The sequence below is a fragment of the Protopterus annectens genome, chromosome 5.part1 (genome assembly GCF_019279795.1).
Source record: "Protopterus annectens isolate FY-2018-M chromosome 5.part1, PAN1.0, whole genome shotgun sequence".
Taxonomy (NCBI): Eukaryota; Metazoa; Chordata; order Ceratodontiformes; family Protopteridae; genus Protopterus; species Protopterus annectens.
In genome coordinates this window covers 256,606,447-256,632,347 of record NC_056736.1, presented here as the reverse complement: position 1 = coordinate 256,632,347, position 25,901 = coordinate 256,606,447, and the positions used below count along the sequence as shown (strand labels likewise).

Sequence of the window (25,901 nt, the reverse complement as noted above, 5' to 3'; positions counted from 1 at the left end):
GTCATGGTAGTCTGTGCAAACCGACGTACCCCATCAATGGCCTTAGTGACTCCTCCAAACAGGTCGACCAGGTTTGGGAGGCAGGATCTGCCCTTGACTAAGCCGATGTGGGTATGTTCCGGTATTTGCCGTACACCAATGTCTTTATTTATGGGCTCCAGTATGGACCTCCCACAGCTTTGCAGACAAGGCTTGTCAAGGTGATAGGGCAGGGATGTATAGAGTCCATAAGAGCACTACCCTGGTGTAGTGGGACCACAGTTGCCGTATGCCATCCATCGGGGACGTAGCCCGTAGTAAGGCTAAGATGAAACAGCAGCCTTATGTGCGGGTGAGGGCCTCAATGAGGTTGTGTAGCACACAGCCGCCACCACCATCTGGTCCCATTGATGCTGTGTTCACTGCTTAACAGATATCAGCTCTCTCCTGGGCATACGGGATGTTTGGGAGGCTAGACTCTGGTGGGATGGATACGTCCCTCTTGGGGGAGGGTAGATGTATGCACGGAACCTGTCCGCTGGTTTGTTGGCAATGTCTGTGGGTTCAGTGATCATTGTACCATTCTGGAGTAATTCCGAGCATAACTGTGTGCTTCCACCCATGTTCCTACCATAGCTAAGGAAGGCCTTATGGTTGTCTTATGTGTCCTTTGCAGTACCAGTCCCACAGGCGGCCTTGGATGATTGTATGAGTGATCGTATGTTAACGCCGGTATTAATCAGTGATGCCTTCCCTGGTACTGATATTGCTCTGTCATGTATTAGCTTTCAACTCTTGTTGTACGGTTTGTCAATGGCTGGGGTCCACCAGACCATGTGCCTGCCTTTGGTGGACAAGGTCCTGATGTTATCAGGATCGCTTGGTGCAGACATTCCTGGGGGTGCTCATAGAAGGCATTTGTAAGGGTTTCATCAGTGTGGCCTGTGTTTACCACTGGCATGGAGGCCTTGTAGGGTACCACACCAGTCGTATGACGTGTGTGGTTCGCTGTGGAGAGGTCTTCACTGTGGTCTCCCATGCCGGTGTTGGGTGCAGGATGCGGATCTCCAGTGAGTTCACTATATGGTCTGACCTCACCATTGAGGGATGTACATCCTGTGTGGAGCATGTCGTCCCCATGTGTGATGATCAGAACTAGTATAGTTCCCCAGGTTGTGGGTATGGTGCATGGTTGTTCCACAGCATTCAGGTGTATGAACACCTGGAACCTTTGGTGTAGGGTGTTGTGTCCTGGGTAATGTTCCCGGTCTATGTATGGGTGGTTGATGTCACCCAATATGACGGTGTTGTGAGAGCATTCATACTCACCAGTGTCTTCAGGAAGGCTGTGCAGGTATCCTGGGTTTGGGAGGGTGGTCTGTAGCATGCAACAAACTGTAGGGCAGTCCTACCCATGGTTAATTGCACCTGGATATTCCCGCTGCTACGTGCATTTCTGCCAACCTGGAGGTGTGTGTATCCTTCATGGAAATGGAGACTCCCCCTCCTTCTGTGTTAGGTCCGGGTTATGGTCCTGAACGCGTGATATGGGGTATGACCTGATAGTGCTGGGGTGCTCTCAGCAGCCCTGAACAATGTTTCAGTCACAGCACTGACATCGATGTCCTCCATACTGAGGAGGGCATTTGAGGGTGTGCAGCTTGGGCGTAGACCACTGGCACTGAGCAGTATTACCCTGTCTGTTCTCCAGGTTTGTAGTGTAGGGTGGTAGGTTTATCATTCCAGCCTTGCCTGCAGTGGGCACTGTGGGGGTGGCAGGTGCCTTAGCCAAACCCTTGAAGACCAGGGGCGACAGGTGCGAGCCATCCCTTGCGAAGGGGCGTGGCGTGCCAAGCATGTCATCCCAGGTATGAGGAATCTGGATCCCCTCAGACTGACACCGGTAACCAGGCACATTATCAAGGGTGACCACTTGGAGCCAGTATAGTGGCATCATACTTGATGAGGGTGGGATACTGCCCAGGGTCAGGGACATGCTGGCCTGGGCTACACAATCTGAGTGGCCCTCTATGTCTCCTTTAATGTATCCCAGGGTGGTATGTCTCCAGTCGTTGACACCAGCATGGGCAATGACCGTCATACCTGTACATGCTGCGGAGTGACCTGAGTGCGTGTGTTATGTGGCGGATTCCAGCGCCCGACAGGCAGCCTACTGTGATCATTCCCTTGTTCAGTCTGGTGGGTGGGACGTCGGTGTGTCTGACAGTGGCGTCACCCATTACAAGTGTGTCTGGCATTGTGTGTGTTGCCTTTGGGGCTCTGACTGTTTAGCACACTGACGTTGAGAACTATGTGTTGCATGTCCTATGTCTTGTGGAGGCAGTTGCTTGGGTGTCTGCTTCAGAGGGCTCGTTAGGTTCGTGACATGTTTTAACAGTGCCTCCAGGTATGTCTTAGTGTGTTCATGTGTTTGATTAGCATTTGCGATAGTCACATGTGACACTGGGTTTGTGGTGTGCATGGTGTCCTTCCCTCCCGCTTGGTCTTGCCGGTCATGGTTTGAGAGAGCACAGCCCCTGTCTGGCTATATAGTTGCATCTGTCACATGTATTATGTTCAGTGGGGATGTGCTGCTTGTCCGTGTCCATGAGGCACCTGTAACAGTGCCCAGGATGCCCAGATTCACCATCTGAACAGGAGAGGTCGCTAGCAATTGACCCTTCGACATGCCAGAGAACGTGAATGCATTTGCTGTGTAACTGGGTCAGAAGGCACCTATAGGGAAGTGGGTACACAAGGGAATTCTAGGCCAGTGTAGTACTCCATTTAGTATACATGTACTTTACCTATGTAGGAATACTATGGGAGCAGGTGCAGAGCTTTTGTGATATAGAGAACAGACAGTCGGGATTGCAAGAAGAGAGGTTATACACATAAACCTGCGGAGCACGGAGCCAGATACAGTGTAACGTTGCTTACACGGTACATGACGCACATGTCCACACATATACTGCACCTGACGCCTGTGGTCGGTGCCACAGGCTACGGTGGACAGAGACATCACATACATGGCATGACACAGTACAGGTATGGTGACATTCTGCAGGTGTCGTACGCAGTGTGCTGGCTACTGACCGCAGGTGTCACCTGTCAGCTGTGGTGCACGGTGTGCAGCAGTCGGATGCTGTACCGGTACAGGAATATGTCCGCAATCGCGGTGCGTACACCTCTATGGCACACACCCCATTGTGTGCAGATGGGGACACCTGTCTGTGTGGTCAGCACCCTCACAAGACAATGCACCCACGCGCCATGTCACAGGGGTGGTCTTGCACAGGTGGCCAGTAAGGCTCACAGGTATGGCATTGACAGGGCTGTACAATGCAGCACCAGTACGGGATGGTCACCCTGTGTGGTCAGTGTCCAGTCACAACACTATATCTGCATACACCCTCACAACAGGCAGCAGACATACACACATGTTGACACACTGACATGGTGGTGACCACACATGTCTACACGGAGGGATGACGTGTTGCATGTACTGCACCATCCACATCCATGCACCCCACACTGAGGTAGGTACAGATCTCTACCATGGTGTACAGTGATGTGTGGCACGTGGCACATAGTCCTCGATCTGTGGCATACATGGGCACACATTCCTGCACACATGTTGGTGCTAGGAATGCCACACCCGCTATATGGGATATGTGCAGGCGTGCAGCGGTATGTAGTGCATCCTGCGTACTACCACTGTATCTGGCAGCTGTGCCAATATTTGCACTTGGGAGGTGGTAGGGGTTACAGTGGCCATGTGACATATGGTCGATGACGCATGGCCGATGGGTATGCATTATGGCAGCGCTGTCATGTAAAGGCGACATAGCAGACTGTATGCACATGGCAGGGTAGGATGGTGTGTGACACACCTGTGACCAGCACCTGCACACATGCATGTGGACAGGTGTTTAAACACATGGTGTACACACAGACTGCCATGCGTGCTGTTACTATGCCACCATATGACGGCCCCCATGATGGGTATGCATGTGGTAGGGGGTTGCAACTGTGTTATGGACACCGGACACCGCTCATGCACGGCTGCACCGTGCACAGTACACGTGTCACATGTATCCCCTGTTGCCATGTGTGTATGCATTGCTACGTTGTGACATGTGTGTCGACATACATGGAACATGGACTGTGGTATGGTATCACAGCTGTCACAGGCAAACTGTACAAGGGTATGTGTCCCAGTGAACACCGCTACACCCTGTAGGGGGTGCATACCACAGACATGTGTCCGCCTTCCCTTCGTGTGTGTATTACCGCGTACGCCTGTGTTATGCATGTGGTACATCACAGGCTTCGTATGTGTCCTGCGTGCAGTCCATGCACACAGCCAGGAAATCACATATGTGACATATCCGGACATTGTTTCACTGTGGTACAGCTGCAGTCATGTGTCATATCTGTGTCAGGCCCGTGGTATGTGTGGAGCACGCCTGTCCATGTATACCGGTATGGGTGGACTACATCACACCTGTGGGATCATTGATAGTACATGTGTACTCTGCACGACGGACGTACACCGCCACATAGTCTTGTGGACATATGTCACATGCTGTTGCTGGACCGTGAGGCATACTGCTGCACCGATGACATGGTGCTGGCATGGCAGCTACAGTGTTCACTGCAGTGTGTACATGTTCAGCCTGCACCCGTGACGCCTGTGCTGTCATCTGTGTGTGTACGTGTAACTGCATGTGTGTCCACCCTGTGCGTGTGTACGGGTTTACCTGGCCGTGACTTGCGGTGTGTGCACTCCGTCTGCATGCCGGACGGCGCGTAGCACATACTACGTGTGTGAGCATGGCCGGGTTGCTGTTGTGTGGGTGGACACACGACGGTCCACATTCTGCCTCCCATGATTTCGCCCCATGTGTATGCATGTCTGCACTGTGCAGATTCTAAGTGTCTGAGCATGCCCAGTAAGCAGCTGTGTAGATGGACACACAGTACAGTGCACACCGCCCGTCTGCGTTGATACCCCGTGTGCATGCCTGTTTCCCCTTCGCAACCGCCACGTCTGTGGCATGGCCGGGTTGCTGTTGTGTGGGTGGACACACACGACGGTCCACATTCTGCCTCCCATGATTTCGCCCCATGTGTATGCATGTCTGCACTGTGCAGATTCTAAGTGTCTGAGCATGCCCAGTAAGCAGCTGTGTAGATGGACACACAGTACAGTGCACACCGCGCCCGTCTGCGTTGATACCCCGTGTGCATGCCTGTTTCCCCTTCGCAACCGCCACGTCTGTGGCATGGCCGGGTTGCTGTTGTGTGGGTGGACACACACGATGGTCCACATTCTGCCTCCCATGATTTCGCCCCATGTGTATGCATGTCTGCACTGTGCAGATTCTAAGTGTCTGAGCATGCCCAGTAAGCAGCTGTGTAGATGGACACACAGTACAGTGCACACCGCGCCCGTCTGCGTTGATACCCCGTGAGCATGTCTGTCTCCCCTTCGCAACCGCTAGGTGTGAGGGCATGGCCAGTACACCATTCGGGGGTACACACTACAGTCGGCACCGATGTCTGCTACTAGGCGTGTAGCCATGGCCAATGACATCCTGCATAGCCATGGTGACCATCCAGGTGAGTCATATGTGGTTGTTATGCCACAATGGCTGCCTACATCGTGCACGCCGGATGCCCTCTCATAGGGTATACTGTATGTGGTGCATCCCGTATCCATGTCGTGATGTACTGCTCCGTAGTTAGTTGGTATTCCCGACTGCAGCACTACCGTGTTACTGTACGCCCACCTTGGGATGGTAACATGCTGTGTGACTGCGCACTCTGTCTTCATTCCCTATCGGCTGCCTTGCCTCTGCAGATGATATCACCCACCTAGGGGTATGCCTCCTGACAGTGCTGTGCTCAGTAATCTCGGTAGCGCATTCTGTAAATGCATCATGCTGTAGTGTGTTCATGTAGGTAGGCGTAGGTTCGACTCCCGGCCCTTCCCTGTGTGTGTGTGTGTGTGTGTGTGTGTGTGTGTGTGTGTGTGTGTGTGTGTTTCCAGCTGCCTCTGCAGATGAACATGCTTTTAGACGCTTCGCAACACATACCTTGGCTATTGTCAGCTATTCCCTTACGGATGATGTCACCCGCCTAGAAGTATGCCTCTGACAGCGCTGTGCTCAGTAATCTCGGTAGCGCGTTCTGTAAATGCATCATGCTGTAGTGAGTTCATGTAGGTAGGCGTAGGTTCGACTCCCGGCCCTTCCCCATGTGTGTGTGTGTGTGTGTGTGTTTCCAGCTGCCTCTGCAGATGAACATGCTTTTAGACGCTTCGCAACACATACCTTGGCTATTGCCAGCTATTCCCTTACGGATGATGTCACCCGCCTAGAAGTATGCCTCTGACAGCACTGTGCTCAGTAATCTCGGTAGCGCGTTCTGTAAATGCATCATGCTGTAGTGAGTTCATGTAGGTAGGCGTAGGTTCGACTCCCGGCCCTTCCCCGTGTGTGTGTGTGTGTGTGTGTGTGTGTTTCCAGCTGCCTCTGCAGATGAACATGCTTTTAGACGCTTCGCAACACATACCTTGGCTATTGTCAGCTATTCCCTTACGGATGATGTCACCCGCCTAGAAGTATGCCTCTGACAGCGCTGTGCTCAGTAATCTCGGTAGCGCGTTCTGTAAATGCATCATGCTGTAGTGAGTTCATGTAGGTAGGCGTAGGTTCGACTCCCGGCCCTTCCCGTGTGTGTGTGTGTGTGTGTGTGTGTGTGTTTCCAGCTGCCTCTGCAGATGAACATGCTTTTAGACGCTTCGCAACACATACCTTGGCTATTGCCAGCTATTCCCTTACGGATGATGTCACCCGCCTAGAAGTATGCCTCTGACAGCGCTGTGCTCAGTAATCTCGGTAGCGCGTTCTGTAAATGCATCATGCTGTAGTGAGTTCATGTAGGTAGGCATAGGTTCGACTCCCGGCCCTTCCCCGTGTGTGTGTGTGTGTGTGTGTGTGTGTTTCCAGCTGCCTCTGCAGATGAACATGCTTTTAGATGCTTCGCAACACATACCTTGGCTATTGTCAGCTATTCCCTTACGGATGATGTCACCCACCTAGAAGTATGCCTCTGACAGCGCTGTGCTCAGTAATCTCGGTAGCGCATTCTGTAAATGCATCATGCTGTAGTGAGTTCATGTAGGTAGGCGTAGGTTCGACTCCCGGCCCTTCCCTGTGTGTGTGTGTGTGTGTGTGTGTGTTTCCAGCTGCCTCTGCAGATGAACATGCTTTTAGACGCTTCGCAACACATACCTTGGCTATTGCCAGCTATTCCCTTACGGATGATGTCACCCGCCTAGAAGTATGCCTCTGACAGCACTGTGCTCAGTAATCTCGGTAGCGTATTCTGTAAATGCATCATGCTGTAGTGAGTTCATGTAGGTAGGCGTAGGTTCGGCCCTTCCCTGTGTGTGTGTGTGTGTGTGTGTGTGTGTGTGTGTGTTTCCAGCTGCCTCTGCAGATGAACATGCTTTTAGACGCTTCGCAACACATACCTTGGCTATTGCCAGCTATTCCCTTACGGATGATGTCACCCACCTAGAAGTATGCCTCTGACAGCGCTGTGCTCAGTAATCTCGGTAGCGCGTTCTGTAAATGCATCATGCTGTAGTGAGTTCATGTAGGTAGGCGTAGGTTCGACTCCCGGCCCTTCCCTGTGTGTGTGTGTGTGTGTGTGTGTTTCCAGCTGCCTCTGCAGATGAACATGCTTTTAGACGCTTCGCAACACATACCTTGGCTATTGTCAGCTATTCCCTTACGGATGATGTCACCCGCCTAGAAGTATGCCTCTGACAGCACTGTGCTCAGTAATCTCGGTAGCGCGTTCTGTAAATGCATCATGCTGTAGTGAGTTCATGTAGGTAGGCGTAGGTTCGACTCCCGGCCCTTCCCGTGTGTGTGTGTGTGTGTGTGTGTGTGTGTTTCCAGCTGCCTCTGCAGATGAACATGCTTTTAGACGCTTCGCAACACATACCTTGGCTATTGTCAGCTATTCCCTTACGGATGATGTCACCCGCCTAGAAGTATGCCTCTGACAGCACTGTGCTCAGTAATCTCGGTAGCGCGTTCTGTAAATGCATCATGCTGTAGTGAGTTCATGTAGGTAGGCGTAGGTTCGACTCCCGGCCCTTCCCGTGTGTGTGTGAGGTGTGTGTGTGTGTGTGTGTGTTTCCAGCTGCCTCTGCAGATGAACATGCTTTTAGACGCTTCGCAACACATACCTTGGCTATTGCCAGCTATTCCCTTACGGATGATGTCACCCGCCTAGAAGTATGCCTCTGACAGCGCTGTGCTCAGTAATCTCGGTAGCGCGTTCTGTAAATGCATCATGCTGTAGTGAGTTCATGTAGGTAGGCGTAGGTTCGACTCCCGGCCCTTCCCCGTGTGTGTGTGTGTTCACAGCTGCCCTAGTAGAGTGTAGTTATTTTAGACGCTTGGCAACACATACCTTGGCTATCGGCGGCTATTCCTTTACGGATGTTGTCACCCACCTGGACGTGTGCCTCTGACGGTGCTGTGTTCAGTGGTCCACGTAGCGCGTTCCATACCTGTGTCATACTGTTGTGCGGTTGGGTATGTGGGGGTGTGGTCAATCACCATGCCTGCCAGATGTGTGTGTGTGTCTATGCTCCCAGCCGCATGGGTTCATAGGGTATGGCTTTAGAGTTTCCACAGAACACTTATATCCTGCCGCCATCCCTGTGTTTGTGGATGGTGAGACGCAGCTCGTGGACTGCCTGTGTGCCTGCTGTGGTTGGCGACCTCCGTAGCGTGTTCTCCACGTGCACCCTGCTGTGGTGTGGTGGGGTGGTGCTGTGTACGTTACACTCACGGCCTTGCCACATGTGTCCGTCTGTATCTCTCTCGTTGTATATATACATACCTATGTTGTGCCCATAGCTGCTCTTGCATGGACAGCTGTCTGTCCCATGTATCGCATATTTGCACGGCTGACACATAGAACTGTGGTACGATGCATATCCACTCATTGTCCATGCAACGTCCGTATTCCAGAACGCCCTAGAGACATCTGCTGGATATCGTGGCAGACAGCTATCCTTGCTGTACTGACACTGTACCCGTACACGCCATAAACCTTGTGTATAATTGCCTGTTTATGGTGTGTGTATGTCTATCTGTGCTGTATGCATGGTCGTGTGTGTGTCCCGCTATAGCCGTCTGTGCAGGTGTCGCCACTATGGGTAATCCTTGTAGACCGCTGTTTCATGTGCACTTCAGCACATACCTGCAGACCGTACTACCCCTCCTACGGCAGCGGCCTTAGATCGACCGCTGCCCTAGGCTATAGGGCTCCATGGCGCCCACCACCACAACACATGGTGCCCCATCCTGGTGTACCTACATGACATACCTACTAGACAGGTGGCCCTACTAGTGCGGCGCCCTAGGCAGCCGCAGGATTGGCGTATGCCTACGGCCGGCTATGAGCACATCACAAGGCATACGTTTACATTCAGTGTTTTACAAAGGCTAGGTTATAATACCAGAGGGGACCTCATCAACTATGCTTTAGAATGCGGATTGAGATGGATTATTAGGTGGAGAGTTGACCACACACCAGGGCTGACTGATGAAACACTGATTAAGCCTCTTTTGAGAAGCAGGTGGCTTAAACCCAAGTAACAGGAATGTAGTTTAGGTACAGATATACAGTTAACACACATTAGTCCACTCTTTCAGTTGTTTACCACTGTATTACATTGATATGATATACATATCTTCTATATATATTGTTAGATCTTTGATTGATGAGTATTAGGCATAGTACAATATCATATAATACATGTTTTAATAGGATGTTTTTGGAGATGTTAATATATGTGTGTGTAGTTAACATTGCGTCTGTGCTTTATATGCTGTGGTTAATTGTTCATTGTTTGCTGAGAAATTGACCAATGAAAGTGTAAGGAGGGATATTTAAAGCCTGGATGCTTTTATGTTATGTGTAAGTCTGACGGAGCCTACGGGTGAAAGCGCTTACTTGTCTATGAAGGAACCTTTGTATACCATTTGGGCACTGTCCTGGACAATTTCTACGTTGACTGTTTCATCTACCTATGTGTGTTTTGGATTGTGTGCCATAAGGTGCCAGCGGTTCTTTGATGTTGATTAGGTGTATTCCATGGTCAATTGACATTAATCCTATTAATTCACTGAAGGATGTTCTTTATAAGTGGGAACGCCATAGTTTAACCATCCTATGACCTTCCTAGTTGAAGTTGTTAGTGTGCCATTGGTATGTGTTCCACAGGTCGCCCATTTGTTCCGCAGTATGGAAGCGAGTGATCCCCATTTTGGTGCTGGCAGATTGAGTGCTGTGTACTGTATTCGCACGGCGGTCTGACTTTGTATGGGGAGTGTCTACTGTAGTCCCTATCTGTATTTCCTGTGTTATGCCTTACTGCAGCTGTGTAATTCCACCAGGTTTGCAGTTATGGGTGCCATCTTGGTCGTACGCTTGTCCATCCATGGGAATTGCCTACTGGACACTGGTATAGGGCTGTACACATTTCACACCTGCATTTAGCATTATCCGGTGGATGCTTTGCATTATTAGTGGGGAGTAAGGCATGTGCTATACCCACATCCCTCCCACGGGCGGGACAACGGATTATCTGCCAAACAACACCGAGCCCCATTTCTGCATACCCAGGATCCCATGGCTGCAACCCTCGACGGTACCCATTACACATCCTTCATGTGTGCGGGACTGGGATGTGGACGCACTTCTATGGACTCGACAATCTGGGGATTTCTGTTCATATGTCCTGCATTTCATGGACACTTGTCATCAACCTTAAACACGCTGGTGGTGCATATGTCTAGCTGTGCCGTAGTCACGGCTGTCACTTCTTCTGGGTCGATCGATCGCAGCTGGTAGATATTGCGTACGGATCAATTTTTGGGGTCCTACAATGGACACCAATGTGCATATGTAAAGTGTAGAACTTGTTGGACTGTGTCCATCTGGCCAGTGGTTTTGACTGCTGCTGTATGTTCCCCAATCGCGGATGTCTGTTTGACTACCCATATTATGTAGTGCTACGAAAACCAGGTTTTTCTAAAATGAACCCAAATGGTGTAAATCCAATGATGCAGGTTAGCAACTGGTTTAAATAATCCTCAGAAGTCCCAATAGGAAATATCCGCCACTGTATTGTCAAAATAACACCACCAAAACATGTAGATCCTATTAATTCATTGAAGGATGTTCTTTATAAGTGGGAACGCCATAGTTTAACCATCCTATGACCTTCCTAGTTGACGTTGTTGGTGTGCCATTAGTATGTGTTCCACAGGTCGCCCATTTGTTCCGCAGTATGGAAGCGAGTGATCCCCATTTTGGTGCTGGCAGATTGAGTGCTGTGTATGCGGTATTCGCATCGCGGTCTGACTTTGTATGGGGAGTGTCTACTGTAGTCCCTATCTGTATTTCCTGTGTTATGCCTTACTGCAGCTGTGTAATTCCACCAGGTTTGCAGTTATGGGTGCCATCTTGGTCGTACGCTTGTCCATCCATGGGAATTGCCTACTGGACACTGGCATAGGGCTGTACACATTTCACACCTGCATTTAGCATTATCCGGTGGATGCTTTGCATTATTAGTGGGGAGTAAGGCATGTGCTACACCCACATCCCTCCCACGGGGGCGGGACAACGGATTATCTGCCAAACAACACCGAGCCCCATTTCTGCATACCCAGGATCCCATGGCTGCAACCCTCGATGGTACCCATTACACATCCTTCATGTGTGCGGACTGGGATGTGGACGCACTTCTATGGACTCGACAATCTGGGGATTTCTGTTCATATGTCCTGCATTTCATGGACACTTGTCATCAACCTTAAACACGCTGGTGGTGCATATGTCTAGCTGTGCCGTAGTCACGGCTGTCACTTCTTCTGGGTCGATCGCAGCTGGTAGATATTGCGTACGGATCAATTTTTGGGTCCTACAATGGACACCAATGTGCATATGTAAAGTGTAGAACTTGTTGGACTGTGTCCATCTGGCCAGTGGTTTTGACTGCTGCTGTATGTTCCCCAATCGCGGATGTCTGTTTGACTACCCATATTATGTAGTGCTACGAAAACCAGGTTTTTCAAATGAACCCAAATGGTGTAAATCCAATGATGCAGGTTAGCAACTGCTTTAAATAATCCTCAGAAGTCCCAATAGGAAATATCCGCCACTGTATTGTCAAAATAACACCACCAAAACATGTAGATCCTATTAATTCATTGAAGGATGTTCTTTATAAGTGGGAACGCCATAGTTTAACCATCCTATGACCTTCCTAGTTGACGTTGTTGGTGTGCCATTAGTATGTGTTCCACAGGTCACCCATTTGTTCCGCAGTATGGAAGCGAGTGATCCCCATTTTGGTGCTGGCAGATTGAGTGCTGTGTACGCCGGTATTCGCATGGCGGTCTGACTTTGTATGGGGAGTGTCTACTGTAGTCCCTATCTGTATTTCCTGTGTTATGCCTTACTGCAGCTGTGTAATTCCACCAGGTTTGCAGTTATGGGTGCCATCTTGGTCGTACGCTTGTCCATCCATGGGAATTGCCTACTGGACACTGGTATAGGGCTGTACACATTTCACACCTGCATTTAGCATTATCCGGTGGATGCTTTGCATTATTAGTGGGGAGTAAGGCATGTGCTATACCCACATCCCTCCCACGGGGTGGGACAACGGATTATCTGCCAAACAACACCGAGCCCCATTTCTGCATACCCAGGATCCCATGGCTGCAACCCTCGATGGTACCCATTACACATCCTTCATGTGTGCGGGACTGGGATGTGGACGCACTTCTATGGACTCGACAATCTGGGGATTTCTGTTCATATGTCCTGCATTTCATGGACACTTGTCATCAACCTTAAACACGCTGGTGGTGCATATGTCTAGCTGTGCCGTAGTCACGGCTGTTCACTCCTTCAGGATCACTCGATCACAGCTGGTAGATATTGCGTACGGATCAATTTTTGGGGTCCTACAATGGACACCAATGTGCATATGTAAAGTGTAGAACTTGTTGGACTGTGTCCATCTGGCCAGTGGTTTTGACTGCTGCTGTATGTTCCCCAATCGCGGATGTCTGTTTGACTACCCATATTATGTAGTGCTACGAAAACCAGGTTTTTCAAAACTGAACCCAAATGGTGTACATCCAAAGATGCAGGTTAGCAACTGCTTTAAATAATCCTCAGAAGTCCCAATAGGAAATATCCGCCACTGTATTGTCAAAATAACACCACCAAAACATGTAGATCCTATTAATTCATTGAAGGATGTTCTTTATAAGTGGGAACGCCATAGTTTAACCATCCTATGACCTTCCTAGTTGACGTTGTTGGTGTGCCATTAGTATGTGTTCCACAGGTCGCCCATTTGTTCCGCAGTATGGAAGCGAGTGATCCCCATTTTGGTGCTGGCAGATTGAGTGCTGTGTACGCCGGTATTCGCACGGTGGTCTGACTTTGTATGGGGAGTGTCTACTGTAGTCCCTATCTGTATTTCCTGTGTTATGCCTTACTGCAGCTGTGTAATTCCACCAGGTTTGCAGTTATGGGTGCCATCTTGGTCGACGCTTGTCCATCCATGGAATTGCCTACTGGACACTGGTATAGGGCTGTACACATTTCACACCTGCATTTAGCATTATCCGGTGGATGCTTTGCATTATTAGTGGGGAGTAAGGCATGTGCTATACCCACATCCCTCCCACGGGCGGACGGATTATCTGCCAAACAACACCGAGCCCCATTTCTGCATACCCAGGATCCCATGGCTGCAACCCTCGACGGTACCCATTACACATCCTTCATGTGTGCGGGACTGGGATGTGGACGCACTTCTATGGACTCGACAATCTGGGGATTTCTGTTCATATGTCCTGCATTTCATGGACACTTGTCATCAACCTTAAACATGCTGGTGGTGCATATGTCTAGCTGTGCCGTAGTCACGGCTGTCGCTTCTTCTGGGTAGATCGATCGCAGCTGGATGATATTGCGTACGGATCAATTTTTGGGTCCTACAATGGACACCAATGTGCATATGTAAAGTGTAGAACTTGTTGGACTGTGTCCATCTGGCCAGTGGTTTTGACTGCTGCTGTATGTTCCCCAATCGCGGATGTCTGTTTGACTACCCATATTATGTAGTGCTACGAAAACCAGGATTTTCAAAACTGAACCCACATGGTGTACATCCAAAGATGCAGGTTAGCAACTGCTTTAAATAATCCTCAGAAGTCCCAATAGGAAAGATTCGCCACTTTATTGTCAAAATAACACCACCAAAACAAGTAGATCACGAGCACTTTCGCCCGGTCTTACCGGGCATTTTCAAGTGTAATTAGCTAAAACAATAACTCTAGCTTTTATAGCGCAAGTGCGTTCTGTTAATTAACTAACTGATTAAAATATCACCATATTGTAAATAAATTAAATCCACTTCTACAAGCATTAAAGAGACAAATACATATTTAAAAATGCTCGACACAATAAATGCATTGTTAAAATGTTATGTCTGCAACTTATATGAATTCAAACAAAATTCATTCTTTATGTTCAAAGTTGTTTGTGAACCATTTGAACCAAATAAAACATCAGTACCATGGTGATATTTTAATCAATTAGTTCTATAAAAGCTAGAGTTATTGGTTTAGCTAATTACACCTGAAAAAGCCCGGTAAGACCGGGCGACAGCACTCGTGATCTACTTGTTTTGGTGGTGTTATTTTGACAATACAGTGGCGCATCTTTCCTATTGGGACTTCTGAGGATTATTTAGAGCAGTTGCTAACTTGCATCTTTGGATTTACACCATTTGGGTTCATTTTTGAAACACTTGGTTTTCGTAGCACTACATTGTGTTTGCTTGGTGCTCTCGGTTTAGGACCTGGTGGGTCCTTTTCCAAGATTTTCTTGGTAAACTGTTCCTTTCTTCTTACCCATATTATGTATTACTTGGCCTATCTATATCCATGTTCCAGTAAGCGGAAATACAGCAGACCCTGAGTCCTGCTCATCTTCATAAAATACATTCTTGAACATAAACCATGCCAAGACAGACGATGACAAAAACGATACACTCCACAGTCATAGGATACTGAGCTCTTTCACCCACTAACATGGGGCAACGTCGGAGTACGTGATACATTAGATAGTCGTCCCTTATATACTTCCTTCTGAGTCAGTTTAATGTCAACTAATTAATAGACTTGCTCATAGTTCAGTGGACCGTGCTCCAAGTCCTGATGATAAAGTGACATGTAGAACTCGGTGTTGCATACATTACTGAATGGAAACAATGATACAACAACGATGTGTTAATATAAATACAATATTGGTCAATACCATCAGTATATTGAAACATAGTTGATAATTGTTGTGAGTAAACCTTAGAATGTAGTGTGTTGGTAATGCTTTTGTTTATCAATGTGTATAATTGTTGCATTAAGATTCCAAATCATGGAATAAATAAGTACAATTACATGCATATTTTGTATAAATATGAATGTAAATAAGGGTCACAATGTTAAATATTGATATGATTGTATTATTACTATATCAATATGATATGGACTAAACTGTAGTTATTCACATCTTGTTTTCAGGTGACAAATCTATGTCCATGCGTCATATATACGGGCCGTGGGACTGCTGTGTGTAGATATATACATGTGAACCCCTCGTTTCATACCTTGCTTTGTTACTGTCTGTGGATTACCTGTGTACACACATCAATTACCATGCCATACCTTTCCACTGTACAGGTTCGGGCATGGTGTACGGCTGGTTGGCCCTTAATGTTGCTGTGTGTTACATTGACCTGTGTCTATCTGGCAATTCGCTGGCGTGTCATGTGAGACCTTCTTGCTTCTATAGGGACATGATCCCATAATTGTGACGTGCTTCTACTGGCCATATATTTCTCTGTCATCTGTGATCTGTGTGTAACCAGTCCTTTCAGGACACTTTCTATTGTTGTTCTTCTTTGGTACATATATGAGTACTCTGGTATGTTGTGCTATTATTGTGTGTGGAGCATTTCTCCACGGGCCTCTGCTGACACTGGACATATATCCAGCTAGCCTAGCCCGGTCAACAAGTGTGAGCCCACTGAACACTTTTTGTACGGGTGCACCTTCTGACAAGTGGGTCGAGTTACAGATGCATAACCGTCGTCTATCCATACTACTAACGCGCACGTTATTCTATCCACATTCTATGTTTGTCTTATCACATAGCGTGTGTTTCTCACTACTTCTAATGGTACTTTACATGGCACTGCCCGATTCCATACTTTCAGGGGCTGACAGTTTTGAGACATGTATGATTGACGTGGAGGACACGGCCTTAACATTCCCTGCTGTGAGCGGATCACACACGCGCACTTGCATTTCCTAATTGTGGGTTACGCACAGGCGCACATGCATATCCGTATTCTGGTTACATATGTTTACTGGGTCTGTGTGGTTACGTGGCCTGTGTTAGTTGTGACTGTTCCGGTAACATATCTCTGATCCGGTTGATGGACGTGTGCGAAACGCACTTTCACCTTTACACATGTAACAGTCTTTGAGGCATGGACGCATTACGTACACATGCACATTTATATGTTCTATAGTTGTAATTCAAACGGGACTGCATTCACGTTTGCCGGTTACTGTGACCACTACACGTTAGCTGTTCGGTCTCATTTACATGCACACCCATGGTACTTAGCTAAATTTACATATCCCCCCCCCCCCCGCACTCACGTACGTCACAGGCATCCATTCTCCTGCTGGGAAAGGTGCGGTACTACATGTTAAACATTCCTCATTCCCTCCCGCTCATGGCCCAGGATGCATATGTCGTGACCGCAGGGATATTCAGATCACAGGGGCTTATATCCCCTACGCATACAGGCCTTCGATTGTCAGGGTGTTCCTGTGGTGCTTTGGGTTTGGTCTTGTCCGCCTAGTGTACGGAACTGCCTTGACCGTGTACGAATGTCAGACGAGTCACATGGGCACGGTTTGTCCGTGTCTATGATACCATATCCCCCCCCCATTATTCTTAACCGTGTGCGCTGATTGGCCGGCGTGCCCGTTGTAGATCTTGTTATAGGAATTGCACACGGTCTGGTTGAATGGACCTATTTCCATTACTAAACTTCGGTATTTATAACCTGTATCACTATATTACATGGGTTTAACATTGCGTGACAGCTTCCACCGAGCCACGGACATGTCCGTTGCTTAGTTTGGGGCAGTCCCGCTCTGCTACACACATTTAACATGGCGGAATAGGTTGTACAGCTCAGCAACGGGGACATCGGACTCTCCGTCGCTGTTTAGTATTGAATCGCTATGTTGACATTATTTCACATAGCGTGACAGTGTCGACATTGGTTACGGACATGTCGCGCAGTACGTCCGCACCGCCGTGGGTGCCGTATGTCTGCTTTGGGCGGCGGACAGGCATTATGCTGTGCCATTATGTCTGGGAATATATGGTTTCTTTCCATAGATGATATAGCATACTAGCAATGACCCGCGTCTGGGTGTGGGTACTGTAGGTGTGGCCTTGGGTCAGGTGGTGCCCTAGGCAGAAGGACTCCATGGTGCCCCCACCACATCACCCACTACCAACATCCTGGTCTACCTACACCGAATAAAGGCTGGTAAGGTGCCCCTAGCAGAGCGTCGACCTAGGCAGCTGCCTACTTGGCCTATGCCTAAGGCCGGCTATGTGTGTGGTCCCTCGGGCATCGGGCTCGGGAACGCACCACGTCTGCCGTGGGTATGTCTAGCATTACCCACATCCAGGCGTGGTTTATTGCTATGATGTTCCATGTGTACGGACACGTGTGTTTGGACAACATACAATAGCTTCTGCTATTGGCATACAATGCTGTGGGTGGTGCCGGTTACCATACATATGGCTTTCTCAAAAGCTGACTTCACACTTCTAAACACTAGTGTGGTCTCCTTTAAGGCCCCTGAGCCAGTGGTAAACATTACTCAAGCCACTGAATCACTTACATATGCCTTCTACCAGTACCTACAGGACTGCATGCATCAGGCAATCCCTTACACAACTGTGAGTCTTTGTACCAATGCCAAGCATCCAGTCTGGTGTACCCCAGCCATACACAAGCTCTACAATGAAAGTAGGTAGCTACTACAAGACAGAGCAGAATCCTTGTAAGGTATGACACCCTTGCTCATTATATGTGAAGAACTACAAGCTCTCATGACATCATCCAGGGCAAATCCGACAGATATATCACCAAGGACTCGACAGACAATCATACGGCCTTCTTTAGCTATGTTGGACACCTGGGAGGACACTCCCAGATATGTTCGGACTGGGTTCAGAATGATGTGAAGTTTACTGAACCTACACACATTGCCAACATACTGGCTGACAGGTTCGGTGCAAACATCTCCCCCCCCCACATGGAGAGATGTCTGTACCAGAGGATTGTGGCCCCCGAAACTTCTGTAATGCACAGGTGGGACATGCTCTCTCCAAGGCAGTGAACACAGCATCCGTGGGACCAGATGGTGTCCCGGCTGTGTACTCCACGAACTCATTGAGGAATTAGACCCACAGTTAGGACAGCTGTTTAATCTTAGCCTCACCTCAGGTAACGTACCCAAGTTGTGGCGCATGGCGACTGTAGTCCCACTTCACAGGGCAGTGCCTCCACTGACCCTGGTAATTACCATCCCATTAGCTTGACAAGCCTTATCTGCAAAGCCATGGGGAAGGATCATAATGGAACTCATAGATGAAGACATAGGGGACTTGCATACTTTGCATCCAACCCAGTTTGGCTTGGTCAAAGGCAGATCATGTGTTTAAAACTTGGTTGACGTTTTAGGAACAGTCACCGAGGCCATTGATGAGGGTCAGGCAGTCCATACAGCCTACCTCGACCTGGCAAAGGCCTTCAACACAATACCCCCCTCTGGTATCATTGATAAACCCATCGGCTTGGATGTGAACCCGTACATCGCAGGATGGGTTGCAAACTGGCTAGGTGACAGAACCCACACGGTCATAGTTGCTGGCACCATGTCAGACTCACAGCCGGTCACAGGCGGTGTCCCACGGGGCTCAGTCCTGGGTCCACTCTTTTTCTGCATCTACATTTCCAAAGTACAAGCAAACACAGGGGAGTTATGGCTGACAATGTTTGCAGATGACTGCGACTGGGTGCCATAGTGGGACTGACATCTGACACAGATATCCTTCAGAAGGGCCTCACAGATATGGATATCTGGTGCCAGGGACATGGCCTACAGCTAAATGCCGGGAAATGCATAGTCATACCCTTCGGGAAGAACAAGGTTACCCCTAGCTGCCATATAGGTGGCAATCCACTGAGCACAGAGGGAGTTACCAGGGATCTGGGGACCCAGGTTGTCAGTCACCATTCGTTCGACACACACGTTGCTAACGTAGTTAGGTAGACCTTCTACATTGCCCACCTGATCGTGCAGGGATTCACATCTAGATCAGGGGAGGTCATCGTCTCCTTGTACTCATCACTAATTAGACCTATGATTGAGTATATTGCCCCGTTCGGAAGGTATCTGACCCGACACCTGCAGCAGCTGGGAAGGCCCCATAGGTTCATCGTCAAACGGATGCAGGGTGTCAGGAATTTGTGTTATGCTGCCCGACTGAAAGGACTCCTGCTCTATTCAGTCACATACCACTTGCTCAGTGGTGACCTGTGCCTGACATACAAGGCCATGTCGACCCATATTTGATAACTATGCTTCACCTAATGGATCTACATCCCTCAGAACCACAGGGGCAGGTGACGTGAACCTTGACACGGTCATTAATAGAATGTGTTGGAGGGACAGATTCATCACCCAGACACTCACTATGCTGTGGAACAACATCCCAGTACATGTGAGGCAGAGCACCTCGCTGGCCTTGTTCGAGGGGGATCTTGACCAATGGATGGGAGATTGCAGATATACCCCAGGGATTACTTCATTGTCACTGCTTGACAGAGGTACAGCAATATAATAGGCATTGTTATCTTCGGACTGGAGGGTTGGCAAAGGCAACATAACTATGGGCTAGGGTTATAGCTGCCCTTAGGCAGATAGCCTACTATGTACCTATGGACCTATGAACCTATGTTCATAGTTTGTCCCATTCACACTTGTCTATCCCCTATCCTCATTCGTATGTGTATATTTCTGTGGCACATGATTGAACTATGTATTACCTGCAGGTATGCTGTGTACAGTGCACATACGTCACGGTTGATTACAGTGTATCTGTGTACCTACCTCTGTGATACTGAGGACTACCACACATCCTTCACAGCATTACATGCATATGTCCATACTATTATTCGTTGGCCTGTGGGGGGTTGTTAGGGCAACGGTTACACGTGTCCCTGTTTGTGCACTCGTCATGGTGGTCTTTGACCAGCCTCCGTTGCTATCGTGGGATGGACGGTAGTGTTGGTGTGTTTGGGATGTGTTTCCACTGCCGGTACATCTGTGGGGGGTGGGGTTGGCACATGTTCCTCTTTGCAGGGAGCCCCATCCTGGACATTTGTGTCATGCGTCAACACTTGGCACGTGCCATATGTCCTGTGCTATTCCCACAGTCGTGTATGCCTTCCTGCATTACTACTGCGTGTTACTGGCAGTTTGTATCTGGTACACATGGCTATTATGTTGGATAGCTTGGCCTATTCCCATGCTATGACATACCCATTCATCCAGGCATATACATGTTATTCCATCCTTTGCGTTGGCCATGGGTGTTTGGCCATCCGGCAACGCTATTCTCAACGTGTGATGTCCCACCTTCACCTTCTGTGCATGTGGCACCCTGTTGGGGCATCCTGCTTGGTGGGCAGATGTTCCGCCATATGTGTTGTGTTTGACATGTCTGCATAGCTAATCATCAGTACGGTGGCTGAACATACTGCCTTGTCCAGATGTGTACAGTTATGGACACAGTGGCGTGTGCACGCCTATGGGGTTTCGACAGGTCCATACCACATGCGGGATGTACACATTCTGCCGACACATTCACATGCAGCCATTTGGATATCAGTACCTGAGGTGGGATGTTGACATGTGGGGTACATATTTGCCCGCGTGGCACTGCCTAGGACAATACTTCTTACTACATTTCAGGTATACCCATTGTGTGTAGGTGTGCAGCTGCGCAAGGCTGCTAGCTGGGTTGGGTGCACGGTCGTACATGGGTGCGGGTTACGTGCTATGACGGGGCTGTTGTGCATTACATTTGCATGCATGGGTTCTGCTTCTGGATATTACGCTTAGGCATACGCCGTCCTATGTGTATGCGACGGGCACGTTGCTGGGTGTAGTACATGTTGCTATGCACATGTTTGTCTGTGTTTAGGGTATCTGGTTTCCTTCTGGTTGTTATATCGACATGGCTGCCCGGCTGTGTACTCTCACTACTGCTGGTGACCATGCCCATGTGGCTACTTGTGTGTAGGTGTGGCGCGCTGACATGCTGCGGTACACCTTCACTGGGTGCATTGCGTGACGGATATGGTATTACGCGTATCCTTTGTTCCTTGGACGGGTACAATTTGGACTTCATGGGTTAATGTTTGGTTCTCCGTTTTGTGTGAACGGGTACTATGTTGCATACTCTGCGTACATTTCATTATCCATGGACCCTGGCTGGTGCGGTTACTATTGCAGGCGGCCTGTGACAGTCAGCACTTTAGGTTGCTCATCGCCTGCCGGCTTGGCCACGCCTATGGGCGCATCCTACTTGGGCTCGCGCACGTGCCCTCTGCACGTGTCTGTGGTTGCGGCGCGCATACATTACTATGCATATGGTGCTGCTACACCGATTATACACTGCACTGCCGGTGCAAGCCTTACACCGGCCTTGCGCCGAGCTTCATGAATCCCGGGGAGGGTCTATATTAGAACATCGAAGTTTCAAAACTTCGAATGTTCTAATATCGAACCCTATTCAGCAAAAGCTGAAAACATCGAACATACAGAACAGCAAATTTTTTCCTAGGAAAAAATTTTGCTGTTCCAAAACACATACACACAACACAAGCACACCACACAAACAGCAATCCACACACATACACCTAAAATCTTACACCTAACCCTACATTAAACTATACACACACCACTAGCTATCCACTTACCTTAACCCAAACCGTAACTCTAAGGTCCGTCACTATCACACAATCACCTAACCTGTGCCTTAACCCTAACTCACATACCCCACCCTAACCCTCATGTCCACACAAACGCACACTTACCTGACCCACGCCCTAACCCTAACTCACCTTACCCGCCCTAACTCTCACTTCCACACAATCGCACACATACCTAATCCGCGCCTTAACCCTAACTCACCTAACCCGCCCTAACCCTCACGTCCACACAATCACACACTTACCTGACCCGTGCCCTAACCCTAACTCACCTAACCTGCCCTAACCCTCACATCCACACAATCGCGCACATACCTAACCAACACCCTAACCCAAACTAGCATAACCCACACTCAATCGCACACTTACCTGAACCCGACCTGTAACTTTCCACCACAGCACTGAAAATACAGAAACAACAAAAACAGACAACCAAATTCTTTCCCTAGGAAAAAAAAATTGGTTTTCTGTTGCTTCGATATTTTCAGCTTTTGCTGAATAGGGTTCAATATTAGAAAATTCGAAGTTTTGAAACTCCGATGTTCTAATATAGACCCATATACATATATATGTATGTATGTGGTATGTGTATGTGTCTATGTCAGTGTGTTGTCATTGCCTAAAGGAGTGTGGCATGTAATACATATGTTCTTAGGACTTGGTATGATATAAAAACATTTTTTTACACAGTTTAATAACTGTAAAACATCGGAGCTGTCTTCAGTATATGTTATACAAAATGAATTATTCTGCCCATCAAAAGCTAGTCAATAATACTATCTTTGTTTCATTTAAAGGGAAATATCTCAGGGCAGATTTAAATTTTCCTCCCAAACTGCCAAGGAGAACTACTGGTGCAAAAGATTATGAAAAGGATCCTCCTCTAACATGTTGTGGCCAGTTCCAATCCAGGTTAACAGGTTAGTTCTAAGACATCTGTGCATAACAGCAGTCCAGGTCAGCACACCTTAGTGGCATAAGTCTCTCATCAGCCATTGAAACTGTACCTCTGTAAGAAGATTGATACACATACCTTATTGGTTTCATATTTTATTCAGTTTGATTTAGAATCCGGTGCATTCCAAAAGGTTAAGTGATTCAAACTTCATCTTCAGAAGCAATCTGACGAGAAAACATGCAAGTAGGTAGAAAACTAAAAAAAGGGAGGAAAAGCTAAACTTTTACCAAGAATGTGTCACCAAAGAGCAAATACAATAAGATTCATGATATGAATGTTGCCAACTCTATTTCCAATGGACATTTATACCTGTGATCTTAAATTCTGGGTAGTACTGGAAATATCAATTTCATAAAGCAATGGCTTTAGCCAGTATGCAGAAGCCTTTGAATGAGAAGTGCAAGCCATCATTAGCAAAGCAAGCTGGACTATCAAGCATCTCATTGCATGTTCACACATAGAAGATCCCCCTGAAATGGCAGCAGATATTTTACCAATTATTTAGACCAATTACCATGTTTTTTTGTTTAGACATTATCTGAGGAAGGATTCCAGTCAGGATCAGTCTTACCTGCATTTGCATAAAAAGTTCTACCATGTCTCTCTGCATGTCCCTCAGGGCTTTATGGTTTAAGTTGCTCAACCCTGAATGTACCACACACATTACATCTATAACTTTATCTATGTACAGCTATATCTTTATATTTTTATAAACATATACATTTTTAAATATATATATATATATATATATATATATATATATATATATATATATATATATATATATATATATATATATATATATATATATAGGTTCATAGGTAGGTACTAGGCTATTGGCCCTAGTGCCCACACAAGCCTAGCCAAAATGTACCCTGGCTTTCACCACCCAAGAAAATTATCTTCCTGTGCCCCTGTCGAGCAGAGCCACAGAAGAGATCCCTGGGGTGAATTTCCTATTTCCCATCCAATCATCAAGATTTTTCTTGAAGAGTGCTAATGAGGAGCTCTGTTTGACATAGATAGGTAGTCTGTTCCAGAGTATGGAAAGTCTCTGGGACAGGAATCTATCCCTCCAGCATGTTCTGTTTATTGTGGTGACAAGGTTTAGGTCCCTAGAGCGTGTAGCTCGGAGGGATTGGGATTTATTTAGGTGGAGCATGTCCAACAGCTCTGGGTTTGACATAGCTTTGTATGTTAGGCAGAGATCACCTCTGAGTAGGCAATATGCGACGGAGTAAAGCTGGAGTTTTTTGAGACAGTCTGCGTAGGGCATCTGTTTGAGGCCAGTAATCCTCTTTGTGAGGTATTTCTGTGGCCTTTCCAGTTGTTGTAGACGTCTTGTGAGGTACATACCAAAAGGGGCGTTGTACTCTATAATGGGTCTAATGAGTGATGAGTAGAGGGGAACAATGACCTCTTTTTTTCTGGATGAGAAACCTTTTGTGATGAGGTGTGCCATGTAGAAGGATTTCCTGACCACTGTGGCAATGTGATTATTAAAGGAGAGACTACTGTCCACCTGTGTCCCAAGGTCTCTTATTACATTTTTGGCATTAAGTAGACTACCAGCTATGTGATAGTTCATGGGTACAGAGTTTTTATCAAAGGGGATGACAATACACTTTTTGGCATTGAGTTTCGGGCTATGGCTTTGACACCAGGCATCTGTCTCAGTGAGGTGCTTTTGTAGTATGTCCACATCATTAGGAGTTTCGATTATGGCTCCTAGTTTGCAGTCATATGCAAACTTTGTTAGCCAAAGACCTTCTGTGTTAGCCTGTACTTCAGAGAATTAGATACCAAACAGGAGAGGACTCAGGACTGAACCCTGTGGTACTCCACTTGTCACTGGTCTGAAGTCGGATTTGGAGTCTGCTATTTTCACAGTGTGGGTTCTGTCCATGAGCCAGTAGGCAACCCATCTTTTGACATAGGGATTTATACCTAGTTTGGTGAGCTCATCTATAATTTCAGAGTGGGGGGTGGTATCGAAAGCCTTGGCGAGAGCTAGATAAGCTGTATGAACCACCTTACCCTCATCTATGGCTTTGGTGACTGCTTCAAAGAAGTCAATCAAGTTTAGGAGTCATGATCTGCCTTTTAAAAATCCAAACTGGGTAGAGTCCAGAGTGAAATTTGCACTAAATGTATTTGTAAGTATATTGACAATTTTCACCAGATCTGAGTAGGTTTTGCCATATATTTTTATGTTAAGTTAATTGTTGAGTGCTGTTTCTTAGTTTTCTAACTTATCTAAAGAAGGATTTGTAATTGTCCTTGACTTCATATGCCAATGTGAGTTCATGAACTGCCATAGTAGATCTAATAGTTTTTTTTTTTAATTAGCCAAATTCCTAATATTTTTCTTTGACTTGGGAGTCTTTAGATCTGCTCTATGTAGGTTTTTTTGCAAAAAAAAATAAAAAATCTACTAATAATTTATGCTCAAAATAAAAAAGTTCTAAATATTCCTTTATATTATTAGCATTTTTGTATACCAACCTTGGAGCATCTCTAGGTAAATCTTCCAAATCTGTAAGAGCTATGAATCTTTCCCATTCTCTATAGAAAACCAATTTAATGCTCTGATTCAAACCATTGTATTCTAATACAAAGGACAATTTATATTCTTCTTGTGAACTAGCATTACTATTGTTTCCCATATAGTTGCCCATA

The 25,901-nt window shown here is 47.4% G+C and overlaps 1 protein-coding gene across 1 annotated transcript in view; it reads left to right on the top strand.

The window, feature by feature from the left end:
* The window catches only part of UBASH3A (ubiquitin associated and SH3 domain containing A), an 829,542-nt gene that overhangs the window by 558,631 nt on the left and 245,010 nt on the right, over nt 1-25,901 (top strand). Inside the window, exon 9 of the mRNA XM_044072932.1 lies at nt 23,062-23,184. Coding sequence (XP_043928867.1) covers nt 23,062-23,184 — 123 coding nt within the window. The remainder of the gene's footprint in view (nt 1-23,061; nt 23,185-25,901) is intronic.